Genomic DNA, 23,300 nt, shown 5'->3' with positions numbered 1-23,300 from the left:
CCCGGGGGGGCGGGGCCAGCCGGGACGGGGGGGGGGGGGGGGGGCCGAGCCGGCCCTGGAGAGGGGCCCAAGCCGCCCCCTCCCGCCCTCGGTGCCCCGCACCTGCGGCCGCCGCCCGCCCCCCCGCAGCACAGAGTACACGGCAGAAGCGGCTCAGAACATATTTTTTATATAGAGATATATAAAAAGCTTGTTTTCGGTTTTTTTTTTTTCTCTATGGACCCATAAAATGATACAATATAGAAACGTGTAATAAATTAGACGCCCCGATCCTCGCCTCCGTCCCCGCCCCCCAAAATAACCCCAAGCGCTCCCAAAAAGAGCCCTCGGCCCACGGCAGGGCCCGTCCTGAACAGTTTCCTCTTTGGTATCGTGGGGGGAGCGGCCCCGGGCCCCGACCCCCCCCGCCCCGGGGAGGGGCCGCCGCCCACCCGCGCCCCCGGACAAGGTCTGATCCCTGGGGGCTGGCGAGGAGGAGGAGGAGGAGGAGGAAGTGGAGGCCGAGGGTTGTGCAAGACCCTGGCGTGGGAGCGAATCACGGCCTGCACCCAGCCCCACTGCCCGCAGAGAGCAGGAAGGAGCTGGGGGCGCTTCCCCTTTCCCACCCGGCCCCTCCGAGCCCCGGGGGGGGCACAGGACGGGGTCACCCGTGGCCCCCGGCCCCGCGCTCTCCCTAACCGGCGGTGCCAACACTGAAAGAAACAAATCGCTCTGTAAACTCGGGGGGGGTTTTCCTTCCTTTTTTTTTTTTTTTTCCTTTTGTTGTTGTCGTGATTTTTTTTTCCTTTTTTATATAAAAAGAAGACATGCGGGTGAGGGGCGGGGAGGGGGCAGGGCGCTGCCGAACCCCCTGGCCCCCGTGCCTGCCCGCGGCGGTGGCTCTGGCAGATACATTCGCATGTGGCGGGGGATTTGCGCTCCGTGGAGGTGAATACTGACAGAGGAGCGGCCGGGGGGGCTGCTGGGGACAGCGGCCGGCCGGCCCGGGGACGAATAATTTTTTTGGTTACACTGCAACAGTCCAGACTCCTGCAAACCTCAGCACCTGGGCCCACAGGGCCCCTGCTCCCCCCCAGGACCCCCCCTCAGATTAAGGGCTTGGCCCCCCAGGGCCAGGGCGAGAGATGGGGTCGAGGGAGGGCCCCTAGCTGCACGGGAAGGGATGCGACCCCACCTCTCGACCGCCTCCCCCAGCCTCACACCTTGAGCATCTTGTCGGCGGCGGCGCTGGGGCTGCCGGCGACGCTGCCGTCGCTGCCCTTCTTCTTGCGCAGGGTCTCAATCCAGCCGGCGCTGGGGCGGGCGGCGAAGCTGGAGAGCGCCAGGGAGCTGAGGCGCATGTTCTTCCCGGACATGATGAGCTCCCCGAAACCCTCCTGGTGGGAGAAGGCGTAGCCGGAGCGGTGCGAGCCCACGCGCCCCACGCGCCGCATGCACCGGTGCTGGGCCTTCTGCTTCTTCCGTACCAGTTGAGTGTAGCGCACCTGGAGACACCGCCGGGGGACAGGGGACAGGGTCAGGGACCCACAGAAGCGCCTGCCCTCGGGGGGCAGGAACCGCCCCACTGTGCCCACGTGCTCCCACCGTGTCCGAGAGTTCGGGTTTCAGGTCCAGCTTGAGGAAGCGAAAGGCCACGACGGGCATGATGCAGACCACGGTGGTGAGGGCGATGGTCAGCCAGACCGTGGGCTGGGCCAGCGTGTTCTGCGCGTTACCTGCGGAGGGGAGCGTGAGTCCAGGCAGGGCTTGGGCAGGGCGGCGCCCTGCTGGGGTGGGGGTCGTTGCTCAGCCCCCTGGGCCTCACCCACGAATCGGAACTGGTTGGGGAACATCTGGAAGAGGCCATCGCTGTGCATGGCGAAGAGGATAGCGAAGTAGACGGCCAGGCTGCCCCAGATGAAGAAGTGGTTGATGGCCGTCCAGAAGCCCGTGTCCAGCCCGATCTGGCACAGGGGGAAGGAGGCAGCAGGGCTCAGGGGTCGGCTGCAGGGCTCCAAGCACGGCCGCAGGGCGGGACAGGACCCAGACCTTCACCCGCCCTTCGCTCTGGAGGCAACGGGCCAGGGCCGAGCAGCCGCGTCCCTACCTGCACGCTGACGACAATCACAAGGGAGGTGGCGACGGTGACGGCGAAGGACTGGTAGTCAGCCAGCTGGGCGCCGTCGTCGCGGGTGGCATCAGCAAAGACGCCGTAGGGGATGAAGAACATGAGGACAGAGGTGTAGATGCCCTGGGCGATGCAGATGAAGAACTCCCGCTTGTTGAAGAGCAGGTTCAGCTGCCCTGGCTCGTAGAGCTTGGGGTACTCCATGCTCCGCTGCTCCGGCACGTCCTGGGGACACGGGGCACGCTGGGCACCTCTCTCCAGCCCCGGGCAGGCGCAGCCTGTTCGCAGGGGCTGGGCCAGCCTCTACCACCGCCCACGGAGGGACAGGAGCAGCCTGGGCAGCCCTTCGTCCCGCAGGGTGGCATGCGAGGGAGCAGGGCCAGCCCCTCGTGCGCCCAGGCACGCCCCGTACCTGGTCAAAGACGCCCATGGCGAGCACGGGCAGCGAGGTGTAGACGATGTTGTACAGCGTGATGAAGTACTGGTCATACACGGTCTGCGTGGAATGGAGCGCTCAGGGGGACGCAAGACCTGCCCGCCCTGCATCCCCGCGCCCACAGCTGCAGGGACAGGCGAGCGGCCGCCAGCCCCCCGTGGGTGCCCACCCCGAGTGGCTCGGGGTGCTGCTGCCACCGTGTGGCAACCCTGGCCCGACGGGCTCCTCGCACCCACCTCACGCTGCTGCGCTTCAGGGGGATCCCTGGGCATGCTGCGGGCGCAGGATCAGGCCCCACGGGGAGCCCAGGGACCGGGGCACGCTCCTGAACAGAGGGGTCCCGCAACTCCAAGCGCGAGGAGCCAGCAACGTACCTGCGCTGAGAAGCCGCAGAAGAAGCCGAACCAGAAGTGGACCATGGTGAAGGCGAAGTTCTTGTAGAAGAAGTAGCAGAGGAACTTGCACATGCGTAGGTAGGACCAGCGCCCGTGCACCAGGAGCAGGCGCTGCAGGAACTTGAACTGCGAGAAGGAGTAGTCGGAGGCCAGCACCGCCTGGATGCCCTCCTGCCCGCTGATGCCCACCCCGATGTGAGCGGCTGTGGAGGGAAGGGGAGATGCACGGAGTGAGCAGGGCTCTGCCAGGAGCATGGGGGACGGGGGGTGGCACCTCCCCAGCGGGACTGTGTTCCTGTGGGGCACAGAGGGGCGAGGACAGAGGCTGCCATGGGCCCTGGGATGGTGCAAGGGGGGGACCTGCCCCCCTGCGGCTCCCCAGACACCAGGACTTACTCTTGATCATGCTGACATCGTTGGCCCCGTCCCCGATGGCCAGGGTCACAGCCTTCTTGTACTTCTTCACCAGCTCCACCACCTGGGCTTTCTGCAAGGGCGTGACGCGGCAGCAGATGACAGCCTTGCAGGCGCACGCCGTCTCCAGGAATTCCACCTCCATGTCGGCCTCCAGCGCGTGGGCCTGCAAGGAGAGCGGGGGGACAGTGGGAGGGCACAGCCCACAGCTGGGCATGGTCCCCCTCCAGCCCAGAGCTCCCAGGTCCCTACCAGGCTATGCCCGTTGATGACCAGGGCGTATTCGCCCGCGATGGCTTCCAGCACGGATGTGAGCTTGGAAGAGGAGAGTTTCTCCTGGTAGGAGAAGCCGTTGCCCACAGAGCGTGACACGTCCATCATCTTCTCCCGGGCTTTCCTGAGGAGAAAGAGTGGGGTCAGGAGGCCCAGATTCGGGCACTTCTGCATGCCTCAGCTTCCCCAGGTGCAGCCGTGCCCCACGCTGGCCCCACACACGTCCTCTGCCTGCGACCCTCACCTGAGCTCCTCTCGCACCTCCAGCACAGTGTGGCCCGTGACCACAAACACCTCCGTCATGTCGTCCGTCAGCATCTTGCAGGAGTAGCCGATGTTCACAGCCGTTTCTTGGGGACGGGAAACCAGGGGCTGAGCCATGGTCAGCTCGGGGGGGGGAGTGCCTGTCCCCCACCCCCCAGGCAGCTGGGATCCAGCCCACAAATGCCCTTGTTTCCAGCCAGCCCAGACCCCCATCCCAGCAATGCCTCACCCTGCTTGTCCCCTGTCAGCACCCAGATCTTGATGTTGGCCAGCGTCAGGATGGCAATGGTTTCGGGGACCCCCTGCTGCAATTTGTCCTCGATGGCCGTGGCTCCGAGCAGCTGGGGGACCCAAACAAGTGGGGGGTGAGCAAGGGCTGCCCCCCAGCCATCTCCCACCCCTCCGTGCCCACAGCCCACGTACCATCATATCGTGCTCCACCTCGTCGTAGAGGCGAGCCAGACGATCCTCGCGGGCCTCAGGAGCACTGCTGGCCTGGCGCAGCCGCTCGGCCCACTCCTCGTAGTAGGAGTCCTCCAGGTCTTTGTAGGCCAGCACCAGCGTCCGCAGCCCCTCGCCGGCATATTCCTGTGAGCGGTTGGAGCTGGGTGCACAAGCAGACCCCAACAGTGCCCCCAGACCCTGATTGCCACCCAGGACAGGGCACAAGCCAGGCTCTGCACTTCCGGGCAGCCCCCCTTCCCTTCCCTTCCCAGCCCTGCCCGCAGGACCCCGCCCCACGCACGTTGAGGTGATCGGTGGTAACGCTGGCCAGGTCCTGGTTGACGGGGTGCAGGCGCTCCAGCAGGATGGTGTCAGCACCTTTGCAGTACAGCCGGATCTTGCCCTCGGGGCTGCGGACTGCGGGGAGGAGGGGACAAGCGGCCTGGCTCAGGGGTGCAGGAGCAGGTCCCACCCCAACCCCCAACCGTGACCTCGCGACGCCTCCAGAGTCACATCACCGTCTGCGTGGGGCCGGTCCCCAGCACTCTGCGCAGAGCGCCCATGTCCCAGCCCCAGCGTGGCCCTGCCGGCTGCACAGCCCCCGTGCCGTGCCCAGGACCTCACCGATGACAGACATGCGCTTGCGGATGTTGTTGAAGTCCAGGATGGCCAGCAGCTGGTAGGTGATGGCTCGACCCAGCTCCTGCACTGTGATGGTCTTGGGCGTGCGGGATCGGAACACAAAGCTGAAGTTCCTGGCAGCTGTGACCAGCGCTCCCTCATCTGGGGACTGAGCCTTGTAATACAGCTCCCCTGGGGACAGCACAGGGGTCAGAGCCAGCGCCGCGCCCCGACCTGCCCAGGGACAGGTCCTGCCCTCCGCGCCCACCTTCGCTCTTCTCCTCGGACATGACAGTGTGGCAGAGCGAGAGCAGGCGGAAGAACTCGTGCACGTGGGGGTCTCCCAGCTTGACGGCTTCCAGCAGGCTGGGGTCCCAGAACTGGAACCGCGGGTCCGCCAGCGGGTTGAAGGAGAAGTTGACCGGCTCTGGCCTCTGACAGGGGCAGAGATGGAGTCACCCCGCTGTGGCGCGCGGCACAGCCAGGCACCGGCCCTGTGGTACCCTTACCTCTCCCAGCTCTGCCTTGTGACCCAGCACGTCCTGCACATCACCTGTGAACGGCGACACGGAGTTAACCAGGACAGAGACCCAACGCTGCCGCCGCACCGGCACCCGTGCCCAGGGGGTGCATGGGGCAGTGGTAGCCCCACAACGCTACGGCTGAGCCCCCTCATGCCCCACACGGTCTGCAGGAGGGGAGCCAGCGCACTCACACCCTGCAGGCAGACCCAGCCTGGCCCGGCGCCCTGCGCTCACCGTAGCTGTGCCCGTTCACGGAGCACTTGCTGAAGACCATGATGTTCTGGGTGAGGGTGCCAGTCTTGTCGGAGAAGATGTACTCCACCTGCCCCAGCTCCTCATTGAGGGTGGTGGTCCGGGCCTCGGCCGGCGTCTGGCGCTTGGTGCAGTACATCTTCTTGTCCCAGTTGATGAAATAGCTGTGCCCGAGACGGATCACCTCCACGCTGCGGGGGGGGGACATCTCGGTGTCACCGGAGCAGGGCAGCACGCTCTGCTGAGCCAGCAACAGGCACACACACGCCCACCCCAGACCCCCAAGCACCTGGGGCATCTCAGCACCCAGAGCCACCCCAATGCTGCTTGCCGGCTCCCGTGCCTTTCCCCGGGCTGGCCCGCACCTGCTCCTACCGACAGCCGCTGCCGAGCCAGGGCTGGGGACGTGGGGCCTGGCGCAGAGGGGCAGCTTGCGGGGGCTCCCCAGGCAGCTCACACACCTACGCACCCCGAACCCCCTCCCCGGCCCCAGGGCAGAGAGCAATGAGCTAGTGGGAGGGGTGGGGGCGACACATTCTTACCTCGGGGCTAAGGGTGACAGAACCCATGCTGGGGAACGAAAAGAGAGAGAAATTAAAAGAGAGAGAGAAGGGGACAGTGCAGGAGCCTGGGAGCTGCAGGAGGGCAGAGCAAAATAACTGGCATGCAGCCAGGGCAGGGAGAGAGGAGCAGCCAGACAGATGCAGGCGGGGGGGCCCCGAGGGACCTGGGGGGGTCTCAGGTCGTGGGGCATCCCCGAGGGCAGACGTGGCCCATCACCAGGAGAGCAGCCCGTGCCCACCCCAAGCACACAGCTCTGCCTGGGGTTCTCCATCCCTGCCTCCCCTCCCAGAGGGCGCCCCTAATTCCTAGTCCCTGCCCCTCACGCACCCCCAGCCCTGCCCCTTGGCCCCTGCCCTACCTCACATAGAGCGAGATGGGCACCACAGTGTTGAGGATGATGATGTAGGACCAGAAGGAGAGGAAGCCGGAGAAGAAGGCACTGTGCACCCCCTCGTCCCAGGGCAGGTAGATCTGGAAGCAGACGCCCACCTCGTGCTCCCAGATGGCGTTGCCGATGGCCAGGATCACCCCCATGCACACCAGGAACCCGAAGATCTGGGGACAGGACAGGACATCAGAGCCCTACCTGGGCCAGAGCCGGCGCTCCCTGGGATCTCTGCCCTTCATGTACCCAGAGCACCAGTGTGTTCATCAGCCGGTCAATGCTCGTCCGCTTGAACTTCGTCCGGCCGCTGTTCTGCATCAGTTTTGTGTCAGGCCCTGAGGAGAGGGAAGGGTGTCAGCATGGTCTCTGCCTTCCACGCAGCGCAGTGGTGGCAGCTGCCCCCAGCCCACCTGCAAAAATGACGAGGCCAAAGCACCACTCGGTGTTGCGCAGGACGCAGCCTCGGAGCAGCATGTTCTGGTTGTTCAGGGAGTATTTGTTCTCCTTCCAGTACAGCGTCCCACCAAACTTGTCCAGCTTGTTGTTCGGGGGTTCACAGATCACCTCACCTGGGCGCAGGGGACGGCTCGGCTGGAACGCGCCTTCTGCGCGTGGCCAGCTCCATGCCAGTGCTCCCAGCACCGTTCCCAGCTCCGCTCCAAGCCACAGGACCACAACACTGTGTGGATGGTCCTGCTCTCTCCAGGGTGGGCCCACGCCAGGTGATGGAGGAGGAAACCCAGGGGCTGCCCCAAAGCAGAGGACCAGTCTCAGGCACTCACCATCAAACCGAGCCAGTCTGCCGGTGTCGCCCAGCTCCGAGGTGATGGAGATGGCCTGCCGCACCTTCATGTTGGTCTCTCTGGGAGCAAGGAGGCACCGTGTGCGAGGTCAGTGACAGCCCGGCAGGGAGGGCATTCGTAGATGCTCCCCGATTTCAGGTCCTGCCCCGCTTGCGGCCTGTTCTTACTCCTTCCGCAAGGCGAGCAGGGGTTACCTACCCGTCCAGCTCCGCAGTCTCTATGTAGCACAACCCATGGGGCTCGCTGCTGGAGAGGAGGAGGAGGTCAGCCTGCAGGGACAGACATATGAAGGATTGTGCTGACCCTGGAGCTCCCCTATGCCTTCCTCAGGGAAGCTCCTGGCCCTTGGACGCTGGGGCCAGCGGGGTCTCCAGAGCCGCGCATCCTTAGCAGGGCGCTGCTGGCACCCTGGCCAGGACACCATCGCCTGAAGCATCCGCATCAGCCAAACCCCCAGAGCGGCTCAAACGCTACAACCTAAACACAACTTCCAGGCTGGGAAGTCCCCGATGCCTCCACCCCAGGAGGTAATGGAAGAGCACAAAAGCAGAGCGGGCGCAGCACCGCGCTGTGCTGCTGTCCCTGTGCGCCACCCAGCCAGGACCATGCTCGTCTCGGGGCCACGCTCACCGCCACGAACTGGTTGTTCTCCAACTTGATGATGTCTCCGACACGGACGTTCATCCACTGCTCCTGTCGGAGGCTGCAGAGCGACAGTGGAGTGGAGTTAACCGAGAGCCGGCAGCATTGCTTCTCCCCTGCCCCGCTGCGGTCTGCCCCTGCCCGCAGCCCTGTGCCGCGTCCTGCAGCGTCCCGTGCCCCCTCCCTGGCTGCCCCGTCCCCGCAACACTCACACTCCGCCGATCAGCACCTGAGACTGCCGGTTGTTCACCTGGTTGTCGCTTTTATGGCGGAACTGGGCACGGAGGGGAAGAGACAGCAGCATCAGCCCTTCTGGGGACTGGCTCCTGTGTCCCCCCCGCCCCCCAAACACCACGGCCCCAGGCACTGCACACCCGCACCACACCCCGCTGGCAGCCAGACGGGGCAGAGGGGCGTGTGGGGGACCACTCACATAGTCGTCGGTGGCATCTTTGACAGCTGTGATGGTTAAGACAAGAACCAAAGGCACGATGGTGGTGAACCAGGAGAGCGAAGAGATCTGCGGGATCAGCTGGGGACGGAGCGGGAGTCACAGGGGAGCAAGCCAGCCCAGCCCCACGCTACCCCTGCCCGTGGGTGCCAAATGCTGCTCCCCAGGGGCAGGACGTGCCCAGGGCACTCCCGGCTGCCCAGTCAGGGAAGGTCAGCGCCAGGGGGGCTCCATCTGCCTCCCCGGGCCCCCCAGCACTCACTTGCAGGATGAGGAGGAAGAGGAAATAGGTGTTGGCAACTTCCTGGAACTGCTCGAAGAGGTTGACCGGCAGGAAGGTGATGATGTTGTACTTGGAGGTCTTGATGCAGTTGCTCTGGGGACAGACGGGGCGAGAAGGGGCTTCACGAGCCGCCGAGGCCCCGTGACCCCCCCAGCATGGCTCTAGGGGCAGGGCTGCAGCTCACCGTGCCCCTAATTTGGGAGCTCTGGACAGCAGCCTGGACCCCGGCTCCTGCCCCTGCCCTAACTCCATGACAGCTTCCTCGAGAAGCCTGTTCCTCCGATCGGTCACCAGCCGGTACCCAGGGCCCAGCCTCCTCCAGCCAGCCCCCCCAGGGGTCACCCCAGCCCAGGCCCCCTGCTCCCCTGCCGTAGGGAGGCCGAGGCAGGGCCTGGTCTGCAGCAGCCAGAAACAACCTCCAGCGCGGAGGGGAGGCCAAGGTGAGCTGTGCCCCTCCCCCAGCGGCTCCGGAAGTTCGTTAATTAGCCAAGCACAGAGGTGAATCGAGGGACAAGGCAGGGGTACAGGCAGAGCTGGGGGCTTTCGGGCTCCAGCAGAGGATGGAGGGGGCTGCATCCCCCCGTGGCCCCCTCCAGCCAGGCAGCCCCAGAGCTCCATTGCCGTTAATGCCTCATCAGCACCATCCTCTCAGGGACAAACGTCTATTTTTCGCTGTAACCGCCCCCCCCTTCACTGACCTGAAGGGTGACGCAGGCCCCAGCCCCCCAGACCTGCCTGGAGCCGCAGGATCGGCCCCGAGGGACAGGGCTTGGCCACCCCACTCACCGCGTACTGGAACTTCTCGTTGTACTCCCGTGCGTTGGCTCGCACCCGCCTCTCCTCCTCTGCAACACAGTGCACCCCGTCAGCCGCGCGCCCCTGCACCCCCAGGCCTCCCCTCTGCACCCACAGCTGGCCAGCCCTGCTCCTCTGCACCTCAAAAGCCCCCCTGTCCCCAGCAAGCCCGGGAGCCCCAGACCCCCAGGGGAAAAGGGAAGCCCCTCAGCCTGTGCTCCCCCCACGCCAGGACCCACATCCCTGCACTCCCAGACCCTGAGCCCAGAACCCCCAGATCCTCACCCCCAGCTTTGCCTCTCTGCACCCCCAGCCCTGGACATCTGCAGCCCCAGACCCCTCAGACCCTGCATCCTCAGTCTTCCTTCTCTGCACCCCCAGACCCCCAGCCCAGAACCTCAAGTTTCCCCCAGCCCGGCACCCCCAGGCCCCCAGCCCTGCTCTTCTATAGCCGCAGACCCTCAGCTCTCTTTTTCTGCACCCACAAAACTGCATCCCCAAACTTGCACCCTCAGACCCTCAGTCCTGCACTCCTAGACCCGCAGCCCAGTACCTCCAGTTCCCCCCAGCCTGGCACCCCCAGATCCCCATCCCAGGACCCTCAGACCCCCAGCCCTGCTCCTCCGCACCCCCACAGCCCTCCAACCCTGCATCCCCAGATGCCCAGCCCAGAACCGCCCAGCCCGGCCCCCCAACACCCCCCAGCTCAGAACCCCTAGACCCCTCCAGCCTGGCACCTCCAGCACCCCCAGATCCCCCCAGCCCAGCACTCCTAGACCCGCCCCGCCCCGCCCCGCCCCAGCCCGGCACCCCCAGCCCTGCTCCTCTGCACCCCCAGGCCCCGGCCCCGCACACACCCGCCCCGCCGGGGCCGCGGACCCGCGGCCACTTCTCGGGCATCTCCCGGGGCACTGTCATGGCTGCGGGCCCGCGGCGCGCCCCGGCCTCGCCATCCCGCGCCGCTGCCGCCGGTGCCCCGGCCCGGGCCCTCCCGCCCCGCCCCGCCCCGCCGCGTTGCCGGGGCGACGGCCGCACCGGGGCCCGCCGGGGCACACCGAGGCCTACCGGGCCCCCGCCCCGCTCACCTGCGGCCCGGCGGGCCGCGCACCGCTCCATGGCCCGCGGCCCCGCAGCCCATGGGGAGCGGGCGGCCGGGGCCGGGGCCGGGGCCGGGGCCGGGGGCCGGTGCCGGGGCCGCTGCGGCCCCGCTCCCGCTGCCGCGCCGCTGCCGCCGCCTCAGCGCCCCATGGCCGCGGCGGCGCCGGTCGGCGGCGGAAGTGATGGGGCTGGGGGGGGGGGGCGGGAGGGTGATGGGGGGCGGCCCCGGCGGTACTGGGGCCAGCCTCGGGATCCGGGGGGGGGGGATCCCCGAGTACAACTGCGGGGGTCCCACGGGGGCAGCCCCCCACCCCGCCGGGCCGGGGTCCCCCCACCCCGGGCCTGGCCGGCTCTGCGCCCCCGAGGGGCTGGGGGTCGCTGCCCGCTGCGCTGCTGGCGAGACACCCCACGTCCGCAGCGCTCGCTGAATGGTGCACGGAGATGGCGGGGGGGGGCCGCACGTCCTTCTCCGCGGGGGACCCCTCGGGGGCTGGGGGCACGCACGGCGGCGTTGACGAGGACCAGGGAGCTCTGCTGGGCCCGGGCTTCGCCGTCCGCCCCCACGAGGGGCTCAGGGCCGAGCCCAGGGTGGCCCCCAGCAGCCGAGCCACCACTGGCGCCCACCACCACCCGTTGCCCCTGCCGGGGACAGGACACAGTGGGCGGGGGTCACCCCACCACCCCTCGCCTGGCCCCCTTCCCTCTACCCACTTGAAGACCTCCTCTCCCCAACCCGCCACGTTAGTGAAGAGCTGGGGCCCGAAATCCCGCGCGGGGTTCATGGGGCAGCTGCAGTTGGAGCCCATGGAGACCTCAACAGAGAACACCAGCAGGGCCACGGCCACCGGCTCCAGGCCCTTGGGGACGCTGTTGCTGCGGGTGTCCAGGACGGCCAGGATACCCACGATCAGCAGCGCCGTGCCCATCACCTGCGGGGCCAGCACAGCAGCTCAGCACCGCGGGGACCAGCACCGCTGGGGGGGTCCGGGAGCAGCCAACACCAGCACCCAGCTGGTCCAAGAAGCCATTGGAGAAGGAGAGGTTGTCAGCGGGGTAGGTGGCAAAGATGGAGGCGGTTTCCTGGGGGCCGGAGGCAGCGAGGGTCCCGTTGCTGTCTGCGGGGCAGAGGCAGAGCCCATCCGTGAGCCCGGCCACCCCGGCACAGCCGCGGGGTTCCCCCAGCAGGCGCTCACCCGCTTCCCCGTACCGTAGGAGAGGGTGTGGACGGCTCCAGCGGAGATGAAAGCTCCCGAGGTCTGCACAGCCACGAAGATGGGAAACTTCCACCAGGGAAACCGCCCCACCAGGCACACGGCGAGGGAGAACGCCGGGTTCAGGTGGGCCCCTGCAACGGAGCAGGGAGAGGAGCTGGGAGCGGAGGGTCCCAGGGGATCTGGAGCCCGGGGGCGGCGGGAGCTGGGACCCCCCTCCCCAGCCTCACCGGAGACTCCCCCTGCCGTGTAGATGGCCACCGTGACAGCCAGGGCGCCTGCCAGGTAGGCAGCGAGGATGTTCCCCTTCGTCCCGGAGCTGGTGATCATCTGTGCCGAACTGCCCAGGGTGATCAGCTGGAGAAGAGGGACGCGGCTCCACCGCGGCCCCTCGCCAAGCCCCCCCGCTCCCCAAGGGCTGCTGCCCCGCTGCCCAGCAGCCGCCGCGGGATCAGCGCCCATCCCAGGCGGCAAAGGGCAGCAAGGCGAGGGCTGCTCCAGCGCCGAGGGCTGCTCCAGCGCCTTGGCTTGCACCGTCTCCATGTTTTTGCTCCCCCGTCCCCTGGGCTCCGGCTTTGGGTGCTGGACGGGGACAGGGCAGGGAGGCGGCCGCCAGTCTCGCTTGCGGTTTTGATGGCAAGGTAAAGAAATGATCAGCAATTCAGTCGTCTGCTTTCCTGGGGAGACAGCGGGAGAGGGGTGCCGCCAGCGCGGCCGCGGTGTCACCGGTCACCGTCGCCGGATGCAGCCCAAATGCCGAGCATGGCTCTGGAGCCCCAACCTTTGCCTGCCCCGGGGCGGGAGGCGTCAAGGTGCGCGCTGCCCAGTGCCGCTCCCTCGGGTGCCGTGCGGCAGCGCCCATGCCCTTCTCGCGTTGGAGCTGCCGGCACGGTGGAGGACGTACCACGTCGCCGGAACAGGGTCCAATCACTCAGTGAGCGAGGTGCAGCCCCAAAACCCCCCACCCCTGGCGAGGGATGGGCAGGGGGAGCCCTGGGACCCCCGGTGCCTGCCACTGCCCCGTGGTCACGACGAGCACGAAGACGGCCAGCAGCTCGGCCAGGCACTCCCGTGCCAGTTGGTTCTGGACGCGGAGCAGAGCCCGGACCCTCTTCAAGAAGGAAGCGGTGCCCATGGGGTCAGCCGGGAACGGGCAGCAGCCACAACGGCGTCGGTGTCTTCTTCCCGGAGTGATTTTATGAGCCCCGGGGCCGGGGTGGGTGATAACACGCAGACTTTAAACCGATCAGGGCCACACTGCAGGGAGACACCTGGCAGGGACCAGAGGCCCACACGGGGCGGGGGTCAGCAGCGCCTCGTGACGACGGCGTCCCCGCTTAGGGCCAGGCCTGGTGGGAAGCCCCGAGGACCTCTGAGCGGCTGCGGGGAACTGAGATGTCACTCGGGTGAGCCGGCGCGGGCGTTCGCTCTCTGGGAAGCTCCCTTTTACCCTGCCGGATCCCTGCGCAGGCCGCGCTAATGAAGAGGTCTTGGAAAGGCTCCCAGGATGGGCCCTCAGGAGCGGCCCAGGGGAGCGCCAGCGCAGCGCCAGGCAGGCGGGGAATCGGGAGAGGGAAGTGGGCAGGGGGCCAGGGCAGAGGAGCCCAGCAGCCGCCTGCACCCACGGGGCAGCCCCCAGGAGCCACCCCAGCGGCCATGCGGGTCCCTGCCTCCAAATCGGGGAGGTCCCAGCCTGAAGGAGCCCGGCAGGTCGCGGTTAGCGTAAATAGACTTTATTGCTCTGTACACAGGCACGCAGGCGCTCGGCCCCCACGGGGGTCCCCGCAGTGCCCCAGAAGGTGGGCAGCCCCCCGCCTGTGCACCAGCTCCCAGCAGGATCTGACCCATCTGCAACAAAAACAGGGGCTGAGAAGAGGCTGCTGCTCGCTTTTGCTTTTGACAAAACAAAAAAACCCCGTAACAGACAGTATTTGAGCACATCATTTACAGCCCCAGGTGGAGCTGGGAGCCCCAACCGCCAGGCTGGTGTCCATCCCCACGTCCCTGGGGTCCCCCCCACCCTGCACCCATCACACATACGGGGCGCTCAGCCGGGGCGGGAGGCACAGCTACCAGCCTGAGAACCAGCGTCGGAAGAAGCTGCCCAGCACGGACGAGGGCTCGCTCAGGTTGGGAGCGTGGAGCTCGTCTTGCCGTGGCCACGTGCCCACGAACTGCACCAGCTCCCCTGGGAGAGCAGGGAGAGCTCGCTCAGAGGGGGCCCGGCCCACTCCCCTCACCCTCCTCGGCGCCCCACTCACGGTCATCCATGTTGACCACCTCCTCCCGGTAGTCCTTGCTCTGCCCATCCTCCTTGGTGGTGGTGATGAAGGCCTGGTCCCCCCTCCGGCGCGTCACCGTCGTCTCCCGGCGGCCCTGGCTGTCCTGCACGGTCCGGCGCTCCTCCACCACCTGCGCAGCGCACCGCGCCCTGAGAGACGTCACCACCCCGGGGCTCTGCTCCTCGTGCCGGGGAGGCGTCCCCAGGTCACCCCTGGCTCACGGCTGCGCCCGCAGGGGACACTCACCCCGTCAGGCAGAGTCACTTTGGTGATGGAGACACTCTGGAAGTAAGAACGGGACTCGGGCTCGTCGGGTCTCAGGATGGTCCCCAGCCCCGCGGAGGAGACCTGCGAGTCCAGGTCTGTGGGGAAGACGCGAGAGCGTGACAGCAGCGCGGGGACCGCGCCCCGACAGCTGCGTCAGCGTGGGCAGTAGAGCGGGGAAGGTGGAGACCCCACGGCCCCGCTCCTGGCACCCACCTTGGTCTTCCTTGAGGCCGGGAGGAGCCGGACCAGCGTCTTCCAGCTGCAAGGAAAAGCCACGCACGGGTGACGGGGAGGCTGAGCGCGACACCGCAACGGCAGGCCCTGCCGGCGCGGGGCAGAGCCCTCACCCACCCCCAGGAAGGGTCTCCAGGGCCGGGCCGGGTCGTTGGCGCCCTCGGGGTCCCCCGGGGACGCGCCGGGAGCGGGCCCGTCCGGTTGCTTCAGCATGGAGTCCCGCAGCGGCCGCTCCGCACCAGGGCCGGGCAGGGAGGGCTCTGGGGAGCACACGGGGGTTCGGTCAGGTCGGGCCGCCCGAGGGGCTCCGCGCCCGCCCCCCCAGCCCCGCTGAGCCCCGGCGGGGGCCACCCCGTCCTGTCCCCACCGAAAGGCTGCGGGGGCCCGGCCCAGGCCCCTCCGAAGACGCCCAGGAGCTCGCCCACGTCCCGGAACAGCTCCTCGAAGGCGCCGCGGGGCCCAGCGGGGCTGAAACCGAAGCCGAAGTCCTGGGGGGGGTGCGCCACGGACGGGCCGTCATCCTCCTCCTCGTCCTCGTCCCACGCCGCGCTGCCGAACAGCGGGTCTCGGGGCCTGTGGGACGGCGGCGCTGAGAGACCCGGGCCCGGAACAACCGGGAGGCGGGACAGAACCCGCGGGGCAACCGGCGGCTGGCGGGGGGGGGGGAGGCCGGGCCGGGCCGGGGCCTGTGCGGGAGGGGGTACGGGGAGTGACCGGGGGGGAGCCGGGCCGGGCTCCGCGCAGGCGGGGGGCCCGGGGGCGCCGGCCCGGGGCCGGGTCGCGGTACCTGCGCCGCCCCGGGAACCCGAAGAAGCCGCGAAAGGCGTCGTAAAAGCTCATCGCAACCCGCCGCCTCCGTCCCCGCTCGCGCTGCCGTAAAGCGCCGAAGGGCCGCGCAGCGCCGCCAAACGCCGCCGGGTGTCGCAAGGCCGGACCGGCGCGGCGGCTCCGGTGGGGCCCGGGGCGGCGTCGGGGTCGCTCCGCGCTCTTGGCGGGCCGGAGCTCTTCCCGCTCTGGCTCCTTGGGTGGGCCTGCTCCCCTCCCCCCGGGGACCCCCTCCCGTGAGAGCCCCTGTGGGGAGCGGGGTGGGGGGCACAGTGCCGTGGGGGGGGGAAGGGACACGGAGAACAATGGCTCCCTGTGCTGGGAGCCTGGTGCCCAGCTCCGCTGCGAGGACGAGGGGAGAGGAAAACAAAATATTCACAAAAGGGGAAAACAAACAACCAAAGCAAGCTGGGAAGGGAGCTGCGGCCTCCAGGCCCGGGCCCAGGGCCTCCCCCCCGGAACCGGGCTGAGGTCGGGATTAGAAAGTACACACAGCGCGTTGTGAGCTTTATTCTCTTTAGTAAATCACCCGCTCGGGGGCTGCCGGTGAAGTAACCAGTTTGAACTGAAAAATACAAGATCGGGACTGCATAGAAAAAAAAAACAACAAACAAAAAAAAAAAAACCAAAGAGAAAACCAAACCAAAACAAACCCCCAGACCCAAAGCAGGAGATACTTACAGCGTGCAAGGGGTGGAGGGGGGACAGGACCTGCGCTCAGCGCCCGCAGGCAGGGAAGGGGCGCAGATGGACAACGTAAAAGAGGGGGTGCCCTCCGCGGCTCCTCGGAGCCGGTGGCAGAGAGCAGGCGAGGAAATGAGAACTACAGGACGGCGTGGGGTTTTTGTTTTTATATACAAGACACATTTATCCATTAAATTTAGAACACGGTACAAAAAAACCACTTCAACTAATTCATCTTACAATGCTGTTCATATCAATTACTGTTCTTATTCCTAATAACAAGGGGGTTTGCTGTAGGCGACTGGCAGCTTCCACTCCTTTGGATCCGAGAGGTTCTGGGGAAGCGGGGGGGGGACAGGGGAGAAAGGAGTCAAAACCAAAAAAGGCCCCTACGGCAAACGGTTCAGAATCTGAATGCAGAGAGAGGAAAACAAAAAAAAAAAAACAAAAAAAAACCCAACCAAAAACAAAAAAGAAAGGAAAAAAAAAAAAAAATACAAATTCTATATTACATACAACAGGAAAGGTGGCTGAAGACAGACAAGACAGAGCCGCCTGCCCACCCCGCCCTGCCCGGGGGCTGCGGGGCCGGGCGCTGCCCCGCGGCAGGGCGCTCTCCTCCCCAGATCCTTCGGCGTCAGGTTGGGTGGGACTCTCTTCCAGAAGCAAGTGGTGGGCGAGGGCCGCCCCGGCCTCAGTTGGCGCCCCAGCTGTAGCTGTTGTAGGCAGACTTGTTGGCCTGGGACTTCTGGGGGATGGAGCTGCCTTGGCTGCGCTGCCCGGAGCCGCTCTGCGGGAAGGGGGCGAGAGAAGAAGCAGGTGGTTACGGCAGGGAACCGGCGCCGCTGTCCCCGGGGTCCCAACCCCGGCCTGCTCCACAGGGCAACGCTGGCATGCCTCAGGCGTGGGCACCGCCGTCCCCGCAGCACGGCTGCGGCCCACGGCCCCCGGGTGCTGCGGGCTCCGGCTCCTCTGTGCTGGCTGACCCGCGCCTCGGCCCAGCGCAAGCTCCCTGGGGCCGGCGGCACCAGGACACGGGGTGCCTCCTGCACCAAGCAGCCGGCCAGCGGCTCTCACACCACAGCGCCTGCTGCCCCGGCAGCCACAGGACCCTCCCTCCGCTCTGCGCCTTCCTCCGGGACCAGCACCAGGCCAGGAGGCAGGCAGCGAGGGCCCTGGCAGCTCGGCGGGGGCTGCCGCGCCGTGGAGGGGTGAAAGGAGGGGAAGGGGTCGAGCAGGGGGGGGTGTGTGTCTGTGCGCGCGGGTGTGTGTGTGTGCACATACTGACTGAGGGCCTCTCTCCTTGCCTGGCGGGGCCACGGGGGGAGAAGGAAGGGGCTATGTGAGCCTGGGGGGCCTTAGGGGCAGGGGGAGACCCCAGGGCAAGTGCAATGCATTAGCAGAAGGTTCATTACCTGGTCTTCCTGCTGGCGTTGGCAGCACAGTATCATCTGCAAATATGGAAGCTGTTGCAGTACCAGGATATGTAAAATAAAGGGACAAACTATGACAATAGAAATCCACTGTTAGACCTGAAAGCTACGGCGGGGTCGTGGCTGTGGCGAGTAACCCCTTCGCTGCCGGCCTGCGGAGCCACCGCTCCGAGGAAGGGGGAGGTCGGGGCACACCAGGCATGTCTGCGCGAAGGGGCACCGCCCGACCGTACCTGGTACGGCCCGGCAGCGAGGGGGCTGTGCCGAGTACCCCCCAGCGGAGCGCACCCCAGGCCCTCCTCACCTCGTCCTCTTATCGGCCCTGTGTGTATGTGCAGGTGTGAGCGTGTGCGTGTCACCGCGTGTGTCCGCCGCAGGGCGTGAGGGAGGGAGGGAGAGGGGGTGCCAGGGTGGGAGGAAGAGCCCTAGGAGATACCCCAGCAATGGCCAGGGTGGCGGGGGGGTCGCTTACCTGCCCGTCCTGCTGCAGGTGGTGGTGGAGGATCTGCGAGTGGGGCTGCTGATGCGGGGTCAGGATGTGCATGAACGGGGTGGGGGGGTACGCCGCCGCTGTTGCAGGGTTGATGGGGCCGCCGCTGCCCAGCGCTGAAGGCAGGTTGAAGGAGGCTGCCGGGGTTCCAGTGTGAAATCCCTGCTTCTCGAAGGATTGCTGAGGAGACACCAAGGGCAGGGGTAAGGGCTGGGAGCGGGGCGGCACTCCCCCACCCCTGGCTGGCAGCACACCCCCTTCCCAGCTCTCCAAGTCACAGGGCCTGGGAGTCTGCGCATGGCACAGAGCACAGAAGGAGTTTCTGGGCTTGGAATTTTGCTCTAAGCTGGGAAAGGCCCAGCACTTCCCTTCTCCCTGGCCGGCTGCGACCTCGTTGCCCAGGGAGGCCGTCTCTGCAAAGCAGCACCCTCCCACAGCGCACGCCAGACACTGACCTGAGTTTTGGAGTAGACAGAGCCCGAGATGTCCGGCACTCCTGTATTACTGGATGTCACAGATACACCTGGGGAGAAGGGAAGGCAAGCGGGCGTTACGGAGCAGCCACCGGTTCAGCGGGAGCTACAGCCACTAACAGCAGCGTCAGGAGGTGCGGAGCTCCAGCGGCCCGGCAGCCAGGCCAGGTCTGGAGACAGATGTCCTAGGGAGCAGGGCCTTGGCAAGGCCAGGCTGCGAAGTGCCTGTATGAGCATAAGTTCTCCTGCTCTGGACACACGCTGTTTCTGAACGCCTCCAGAAACAAATTTAGGGGCCTGCTGCCACCCAGAGAAATGCACATTCTTGAAGAGCCCAGAAAATGGCAGCTCTGAGAAAAGGGAGGGATGGAGGGATGCAGCAGACAGACAAGGAAAGAAAAACCTCCCAGCACCACACGGTAGCAAGAACGGCCCAGGGCAACTGCATGTAAAGGCGACTCCGCTGCGGGCTGGGACGGCTGGTGCAACACTGACACACAACCTGCACTGCATGTTGACTGTTTCTAAAAGGCAGTGGTACAAGGGAAAGCCTCAGCCGTCACTTAAGGCCCGGAAAATGTCTACAAATGAAAGAGGTTTGAAAGACTCAGTACCAGATGACCTTATACAGAGTTGAAGTATCTTCGCAAAGAGAAAGCGGTGTCTTGAAGTGTAGTGAAAAAAGGCACAATAGAAATTCAGAGGCTGGAAGAGGAACCCAAACTCCGGGCCTTTGTAAATCAGCCAGACATTAACCAGTGAAACCCAGTACTGAGACAAGTGGCACATTCACAACCTTCTTGCATCTTTCAATCTAGAAAGCATGCATCTGCCAAACACAGGACTCAAACACGTTTGCAGGCCCAAATCTGGAATAATTACTGTTCTATTGATCACATAAAGGCAGTAAAAAAAACCCCAAACAACCCAAACAAAACCCAAACAGTTCAGCAACTTAAGCCCTCCAACACAAGCCCCGAGGCCCCAGCCATCGGACTGCCGGGCGCAGAGGAGGGCGTGAAGTGCTCTGTACTCCTCAAACCAGCTCCAGATCTAGATGCAGAACAAGCCTAGGCCTTTCCAAGGAGAATCAAATAACCACGAGTTGCACCACGGCCATTTTCTTCCCTTACTGCTGGAGGCAGTAGGACAGCCGTCCCCTTAACAGCCAGTGAGACAGTGAACATGCCCGGCCACAGTCAATAACTGCCGCTGCAAAAAAATGCTTTGCTGGGTCTCTTACCAGTGCTGTATCCGTGAGAGCCATAGCCGCTGGGCTGCTGGAAAGGGGTTGCTGATGCGTTGACACTGACATTCACACCATGCTGCTTGGAAGAGGTAGGAGCAACCTACAGAAAGGAGAGTAGCAGAGTGAGGAGAGGATTCGCTGTGTTGCCCTCCTGCCCAAATCCCATGCCCTGCCTCTGGGAAACTCACAGGGAACACGGCGGGCCCATACTGGAAGGTGCTGGGGAGCCCTGGTACCCCTGTGTAATACGGCAGACTGGTGTAACTGTAGCCAGGAGGCAGCGCTGGGTTCAGGAACGTCTGCTGCGTGGTGTGGTGAGTCTGGGTCTGGCTCTGCTGAGGCTGGGCCAAAGTCGTCGCAGGAGCAGGGGAAGAGGCGTCACCTCGGCTGAATTTTGTTAAGTCACCTGGAATACAGGAGATGAAAGGAGACTGAAGAATAGACATGTCAAATCCTGGCCTGTTCCAGCTCAGCCCAAAGGTGACTCAGACTTTTGAACCAACCCCCCTCTCGCAGCTGCTAAGGACCTTGCATGCTGATAAGGCTGAGCTGTTAATTGCTCTCCTTATCCCTGAGAGGAGGACTTCAGCTGGGAAGAGAAACCCTCAGCAGCTGAGGTACAGCACTGCACTGCCTGATGCCAGCCTGCCACCCAGCCCTAGACAAACGTGCCACTGGCCGCCTGCACAGCAAGAGCCCAGAGCTCTCCCTCAGCCCTCTCCGTGCACCAGCAGCTGCCCTGGACACAACTCAACTCCCTCCAGAGCCAGACCTGAGGCCAGGGCAGCAGCCTGGGGGCCCTGTCCCGCCGGCAAACAGCTCCTCGTTGAAGAGGAGAGTCAAATATCTTCCAGCTGAGGATGTGCGAATGGCCCCTTTTCACAGCAGGGCTCACACCTCTCCCTCTCTTGCTGGTGGCACCGAATCAAATGCTGGTGCAGAGGCCCAGCAGCCCACAGAGAGTACTGGGAAGCACTGCTTCCTCTCTTCCCAGTTCGGCCACCACGCAAGGGCTTGGCTGCAGGGCTCCGGGAAGCTCCCTTTGCTGCTCTTTATAAGCACCTGCTTGGCTCTTCCACGCAAACACTCTCCCTATTCAGAGCTCACACACTAAGCCAGCGAATTTCTCAGTGCTGCCCCAGCTCACAAGCGAGTCCAGGAGAGCCACAAACATTATCACCAACGTTAACTTGGCAAATTACACATGCAGCTGTGCTGCACTCTTATTTCAACCTCAGTGTGCTGAGCAAAAGCACTTCTGCACAAACAAGCTCCTGCTGAAGCAGGGAGTGATCCATAAAGTGCAACAATTCCTAAAGCACGTGAAAGCTCACCAGAAGTGCTGCCCACTTTGAATCAGCAGCGTGAATAAAAGCACCTACCAAGGTGAGAGAGAGATCAGCCACCCACTGGGCATTTGCTTTGAATTCGACAGGTCCTAATGCCTTCTTTTCTTTCTCCACGAGACTGTCACATAGATAAACTTCATTTCTCCAGATTAGGTTTCTTTGTATTTTTACTCTAAGTGCTTGAGGAACACTGCTTAACCCCTGCCTCATCAGGACCTGAAAAGCAGTTCCCCAGTTTTAGCCTCACAGATCCTTACAGCCCTTCCTCACTCCCTTTCCAACTGCCACATCAACTCCTACTTGTCCGTATCTTCCTGGTAACATGCCTCGACATGACCAGATGATCAAAGGGAAGTCAAGAATTTCGCTGCTGCGAAACATGCTCCAGACCAAAGGCAGTGCAGGAGGCTGGCACAGACGTCGCTCCAGCGGTCAGCAGCGTGAACGCCTGATGGGATAATGCAATCAGAGCGGTGTTTTTCCCTACCAGAGTATGGATTGCTGCTCAGGCTGCCATCTCGTCCAGTCAGTGGGGTGGTGGGTGTAGGGAATGGGATGCTGTAGTAATCCTGAAGGATGAAAACAAAAGGAGAAGTTTTATGAGCTCTGTCCAAGCAGCGTCTTTGGGATTCCTGGACGGCAGCCGCTAGGTATGTTGGAGTATTGCAGTTCAATCAGCCCCCAGCCTACAGCAACCCCAGGTTTCTGCAGCATGCACCCTCCGCCTCTTCTGGCTATGAGAAGAACCAGATAAGGTCTACTGGTATGCGATCCTTAAACTGCTTGGACTTTCCCCTCCACAACACAAGGGACACACATCGTACTGCTAAATAAAACTCACTCTCATGAACGTATTTAGTCACCGCCTCTTTCAAGGATCAGAAGCACAACAGGTCCTCACACCACTGTCGGGCAAAACAGCTCTGCCGGCTGCAGCTCTCATTCCCTAGCCCCTCTATCAATACCACTGTCTGAATAACTAGTGCTCCTGACTCCCTAAGCGCAAACGAGCAACTGATTAACTCCTCACCACTGCCACAGAGGTGCATCCATGCGGCACTCTGTTTTGCCGGCTCACAGCCCGACCTGTCTGTACACCCAAGCACACAGCACGGGCAAGCTGTTAGACCAGTGGAAGCGGCACATCTGTGCCAGTTCTCAGTACTCACCAATGGGAATCTCGTCTGGAGCATTTGCAAGTCGTCATATCCATACACCTGTGGCTAGAAAAAGAACAGGAGATTATGTTAGGGACACAGACTACATAAAAGACACTTATCTAATTTTAGATTAAACATTTAGATAAGCGTGAGATAAAGCCAGAAGCAGACGTTCAGAGGCTACACAATTACCCAGGTGCGGGCAGCCAGCATTCACTACTGGAAGGCTGACACTGCCAAAGAGCGTTTTCATGACCTGCTCAAATGAAGAGCGAGCACCAACACTTAGCAGCGCTGCTGCAGACCACAGAGGCACTTGACAATTTTCCTCTAGAAATCATTCCAACACCAAACCTGTCCTCACTTCGTAAGAGGGCTGTGACGCACCACTAGACTTTGTGGCAGTTGCCACCCTTGCTGTTTGGCCTTTGTCATACCACGTTGCTAATACAGCTCCACACTTTCGCGAGCCATGCTCTGACCAAGGATTGTTGCTCCCCAAAGGCTGGGGAGGCTGCAGAGAACAGGCAGACAGAATTTGCTCTGGGGAGACCGAAATTACAGACATTTACCCCTGTGACATGACACCATCATGGATTTCCTCTGCTACTGTTTTATGGAAAACAGCAGGTCCAAACTCTTCTCATCCAAGGCGGTCCTGCTCTGCTGATGTTAGAGTTTTTAGCTGCTCTACTATACTACATCCCTCCCTGCTAGCTGAAGACAGAGCTAGGAGGGATCTAGCAGCACGACATGACTGCAGAGAGCCAGCTGCCCCACTCACCGGATAGGCATGTAGCAACCCTGGAGCCATGATGTATGGATTAGGCAACAACGGTGGGACTCCAGGAGGGAGATTGGGAGGGGCTTTTCCTGAAAAAGAGAAGAGGAA

General features: G+C 64.1%; 4 protein-coding genes across 19 annotated transcripts in view; all 4 read right to left on the bottom strand.

The window, feature by feature from the left end:
- Positions 1 to 735: 735 nt before the first annotated feature.
- On the bottom strand, positions 736 to 10,904 carry ATP8B2 (ATPase phospholipid transporting 8B2). Of its 5 annotated transcripts, XM_086768491.1 has the most exons (28): positions 10,739 to 10,904; positions 9,645 to 9,703; positions 8,838 to 8,951; positions 8,558 to 8,656; positions 8,337 to 8,398; positions 8,113 to 8,185; positions 7,681 to 7,751; positions 7,462 to 7,541; positions 7,090 to 7,248; positions 6,926 to 7,014; positions 6,653 to 6,849; positions 6,273 to 6,300; positions 5,713 to 5,938; positions 5,464 to 5,507; positions 5,223 to 5,388; positions 4,958 to 5,146; positions 4,635 to 4,750; positions 4,313 to 4,477; positions 4,119 to 4,230; positions 3,870 to 3,975; positions 3,605 to 3,749; positions 3,335 to 3,518; positions 2,918 to 3,141; positions 2,520 to 2,603; positions 2,087 to 2,332; positions 1,805 to 1,943; positions 1,585 to 1,715; positions 736 to 1,484 (listed from the first exon to the last, which is right to left on the bottom strand). In XM_086768491.1, the coding sequence occupies exons 1-28, from the start codon at positions 10,767 to 10,769 to the stop codon at positions 1,197 to 1,199; spliced, it is 3,627 nt and encodes a 1,208-aa protein (XP_086624617.1). In that variant the 5' UTR covers positions 10,770 to 10,904; the 3' UTR covers positions 736 to 1,196. The 5 variants fall into 5 exon arrangements, with proteins under 5 accessions (XP_086624617.1, XP_086624615.1, XP_086624618.1 ...); XM_086768489.1 differs by lacking the exon at positions 6,273 to 6,300 and having other exon boundaries at positions 5,713 to 5,921; XM_086768492.1 differs by lacking the exon at positions 6,273 to 6,300 and having other exon boundaries at positions 5,713 to 5,921; positions 9,652 to 9,703.
- Positions 10,905 to 11,421: 517 nt separating this feature from the next.
- Positions 11,422 to 12,616, bottom strand: AQP10 (aquaporin 10). Its single transcript, XM_086768497.1, has 3 exons — positions 12,193 to 12,616; positions 11,959 to 12,096; positions 11,422 to 11,866 (listed from the first exon to the last, which is right to left on the bottom strand). The coding sequence occupies exons 1-3, from the start codon at positions 12,503 to 12,505 to the stop codon at positions 11,565 to 11,567; spliced, it is 753 nt and encodes a 250-aa protein (XP_086624623.1). The 5' UTR covers positions 12,506 to 12,616; the 3' UTR covers positions 11,422 to 11,564.
- Positions 12,617 to 13,679: 1,063 nt separating this feature from the next.
- On the bottom strand, positions 13,680 to 15,643 carry HAX1 (HCLS1 associated protein X-1). The gene is made up of 8 exons (XM_086768496.1): positions 15,533 to 15,643; positions 15,113 to 15,318; positions 14,863 to 15,005; positions 14,725 to 14,770; positions 14,491 to 14,606; positions 14,224 to 14,374; positions 14,003 to 14,150; positions 13,680 to 13,810 (listed from the first exon to the last, which is right to left on the bottom strand). Exons 1-7 carry the CDS (start codon positions 15,583 to 15,585, stop codon positions 14,032 to 14,034), a joined length of 834 nt encoding a protein of 277 aa, XP_086624622.1. The 5' UTR covers positions 15,586 to 15,643; the 3' UTR covers positions 13,680 to 13,810; positions 14,003 to 14,031.
- A 763-nt stretch (positions 15,644 to 16,406) lies between these two features.
- UBAP2L (ubiquitin associated protein 2 like) overlaps positions 16,407 to 23,300 on the bottom strand; it is a 30,995-nt gene continuing 24,101 nt past the window's right edge. For 7 of the 12 annotated variants that reach the window (XM_086768500.1, XM_086768501.1, XM_086768503.1 and 4 more), the window contains 9 exons: positions 23,193 to 23,281; positions 22,418 to 22,471; positions 21,736 to 21,817; positions 20,088 to 20,305; positions 19,894 to 19,999; positions 18,633 to 18,700; positions 18,160 to 18,357; positions 17,670 to 17,720; positions 16,407 to 17,044 (listed from right to left, as the gene is read on the bottom strand). In XM_086768500.1, coding sequence (XP_086624626.1) covers positions 16,949 to 17,044; positions 17,670 to 17,720; positions 18,160 to 18,357; positions 18,633 to 18,700; positions 19,894 to 19,999; positions 20,088 to 20,305; positions 21,736 to 21,817; positions 22,418 to 22,471; positions 23,193 to 23,281 — 962 coding nt within the window. In that variant the 3' untranslated portion in view covers positions 16,407 to 16,948. The remainder of the gene's footprint in view (positions 17,045 to 17,669; positions 17,721 to 18,159; positions 18,358 to 18,632; positions 18,701 to 19,893; positions 20,000 to 20,087; positions 20,306 to 21,735; positions 21,818 to 22,417; positions 22,472 to 23,192; positions 23,282 to 23,300) is intronic. The other 5 variants (XM_086768507.1, XM_086768508.1, XM_086768509.1 and 2 more) reach the window with 2 other exon arrangements.

The sequence above is a fragment of the Chlamydotis macqueenii genome, chromosome 28 (assembly GCF_036417535.1).
Source record: "Chlamydotis macqueenii isolate bChlMac1 chromosome 28, bChlMac1.mat, whole genome shotgun sequence".
In the NCBI taxonomy this organism is placed as follows: domain Eukaryota; kingdom Metazoa; phylum Chordata; class Aves; order Otidiformes; family Otididae; genus Chlamydotis; species Chlamydotis macqueenii.
The sequence above is the reverse complement of the archived record's forward strand: the minus strand, read 5'-3'. Positions and strand labels throughout refer to the sequence as shown.

Bases quoted from the DNA above. Each gene is read 5' to 3' on its own strand.
- ATP8B2 (XM_086768491.1), bottom strand. From the start codon at position 10,769: ATGGAGCGGTGCGCGGCCCGCCGGGCCGCAG. The intron at 7,752-8,112 runs GTGAGCGTGGCC...CTGTCCCTGCAG, and splicing joins AGAACAACCAGTTCGTGGCG to GCTGACCTCCTCCTCCTCTC. The intron at 5,508-5,712 runs GTGAGCGCAGGG...CGCCGTTCACAG, and splicing joins CGTGAACGGGCACAGCTACG to GTGATGTGCAGGACGTGCTG.
- HAX1 (XM_086768496.1), bottom strand. From the start codon at position 15,585: ATGAGCTTTTACGACGCCTTTCGCGGCTTCTTCGGGTTCCCGGGGCGG. The intron at 15,006-15,112 runs GTGGGGACAGGA...TGTGCTCCCCAG, and splicing joins CGGGCCCCCGCAGCCTTTCG to AGCCCTCCCTGCCCGGCCCT. The intron at 14,607-14,724 runs GTGGGTGCCAGG...TCTTCCCCACAG, and splicing joins CGGCCTCAAGGAAGACCAAG to ACCTGGACTCGCAGGTCTCC.
- AQP10 (XM_086768497.1), bottom strand. From the start codon at position 12,505: ATGGAGACGGTGCAAGCCAAGGCGCTGGAGCAGCCCTCGGCGCTGGAG. The intron at 12,097-12,192 runs GTGAGGCTGGGG...GCTCCGTTGCAG, and splicing joins CACGGCAGGGGGAGTCTCCG to GGGCCCACCTGAACCCGGCG. The intron at 11,867-11,958 runs GTACGGGGAAGC...TCTGCCCCGCAG, and splicing joins CGTCCACACCCTCTCCTACG to ACAGCAACGGGACCCTCGCT.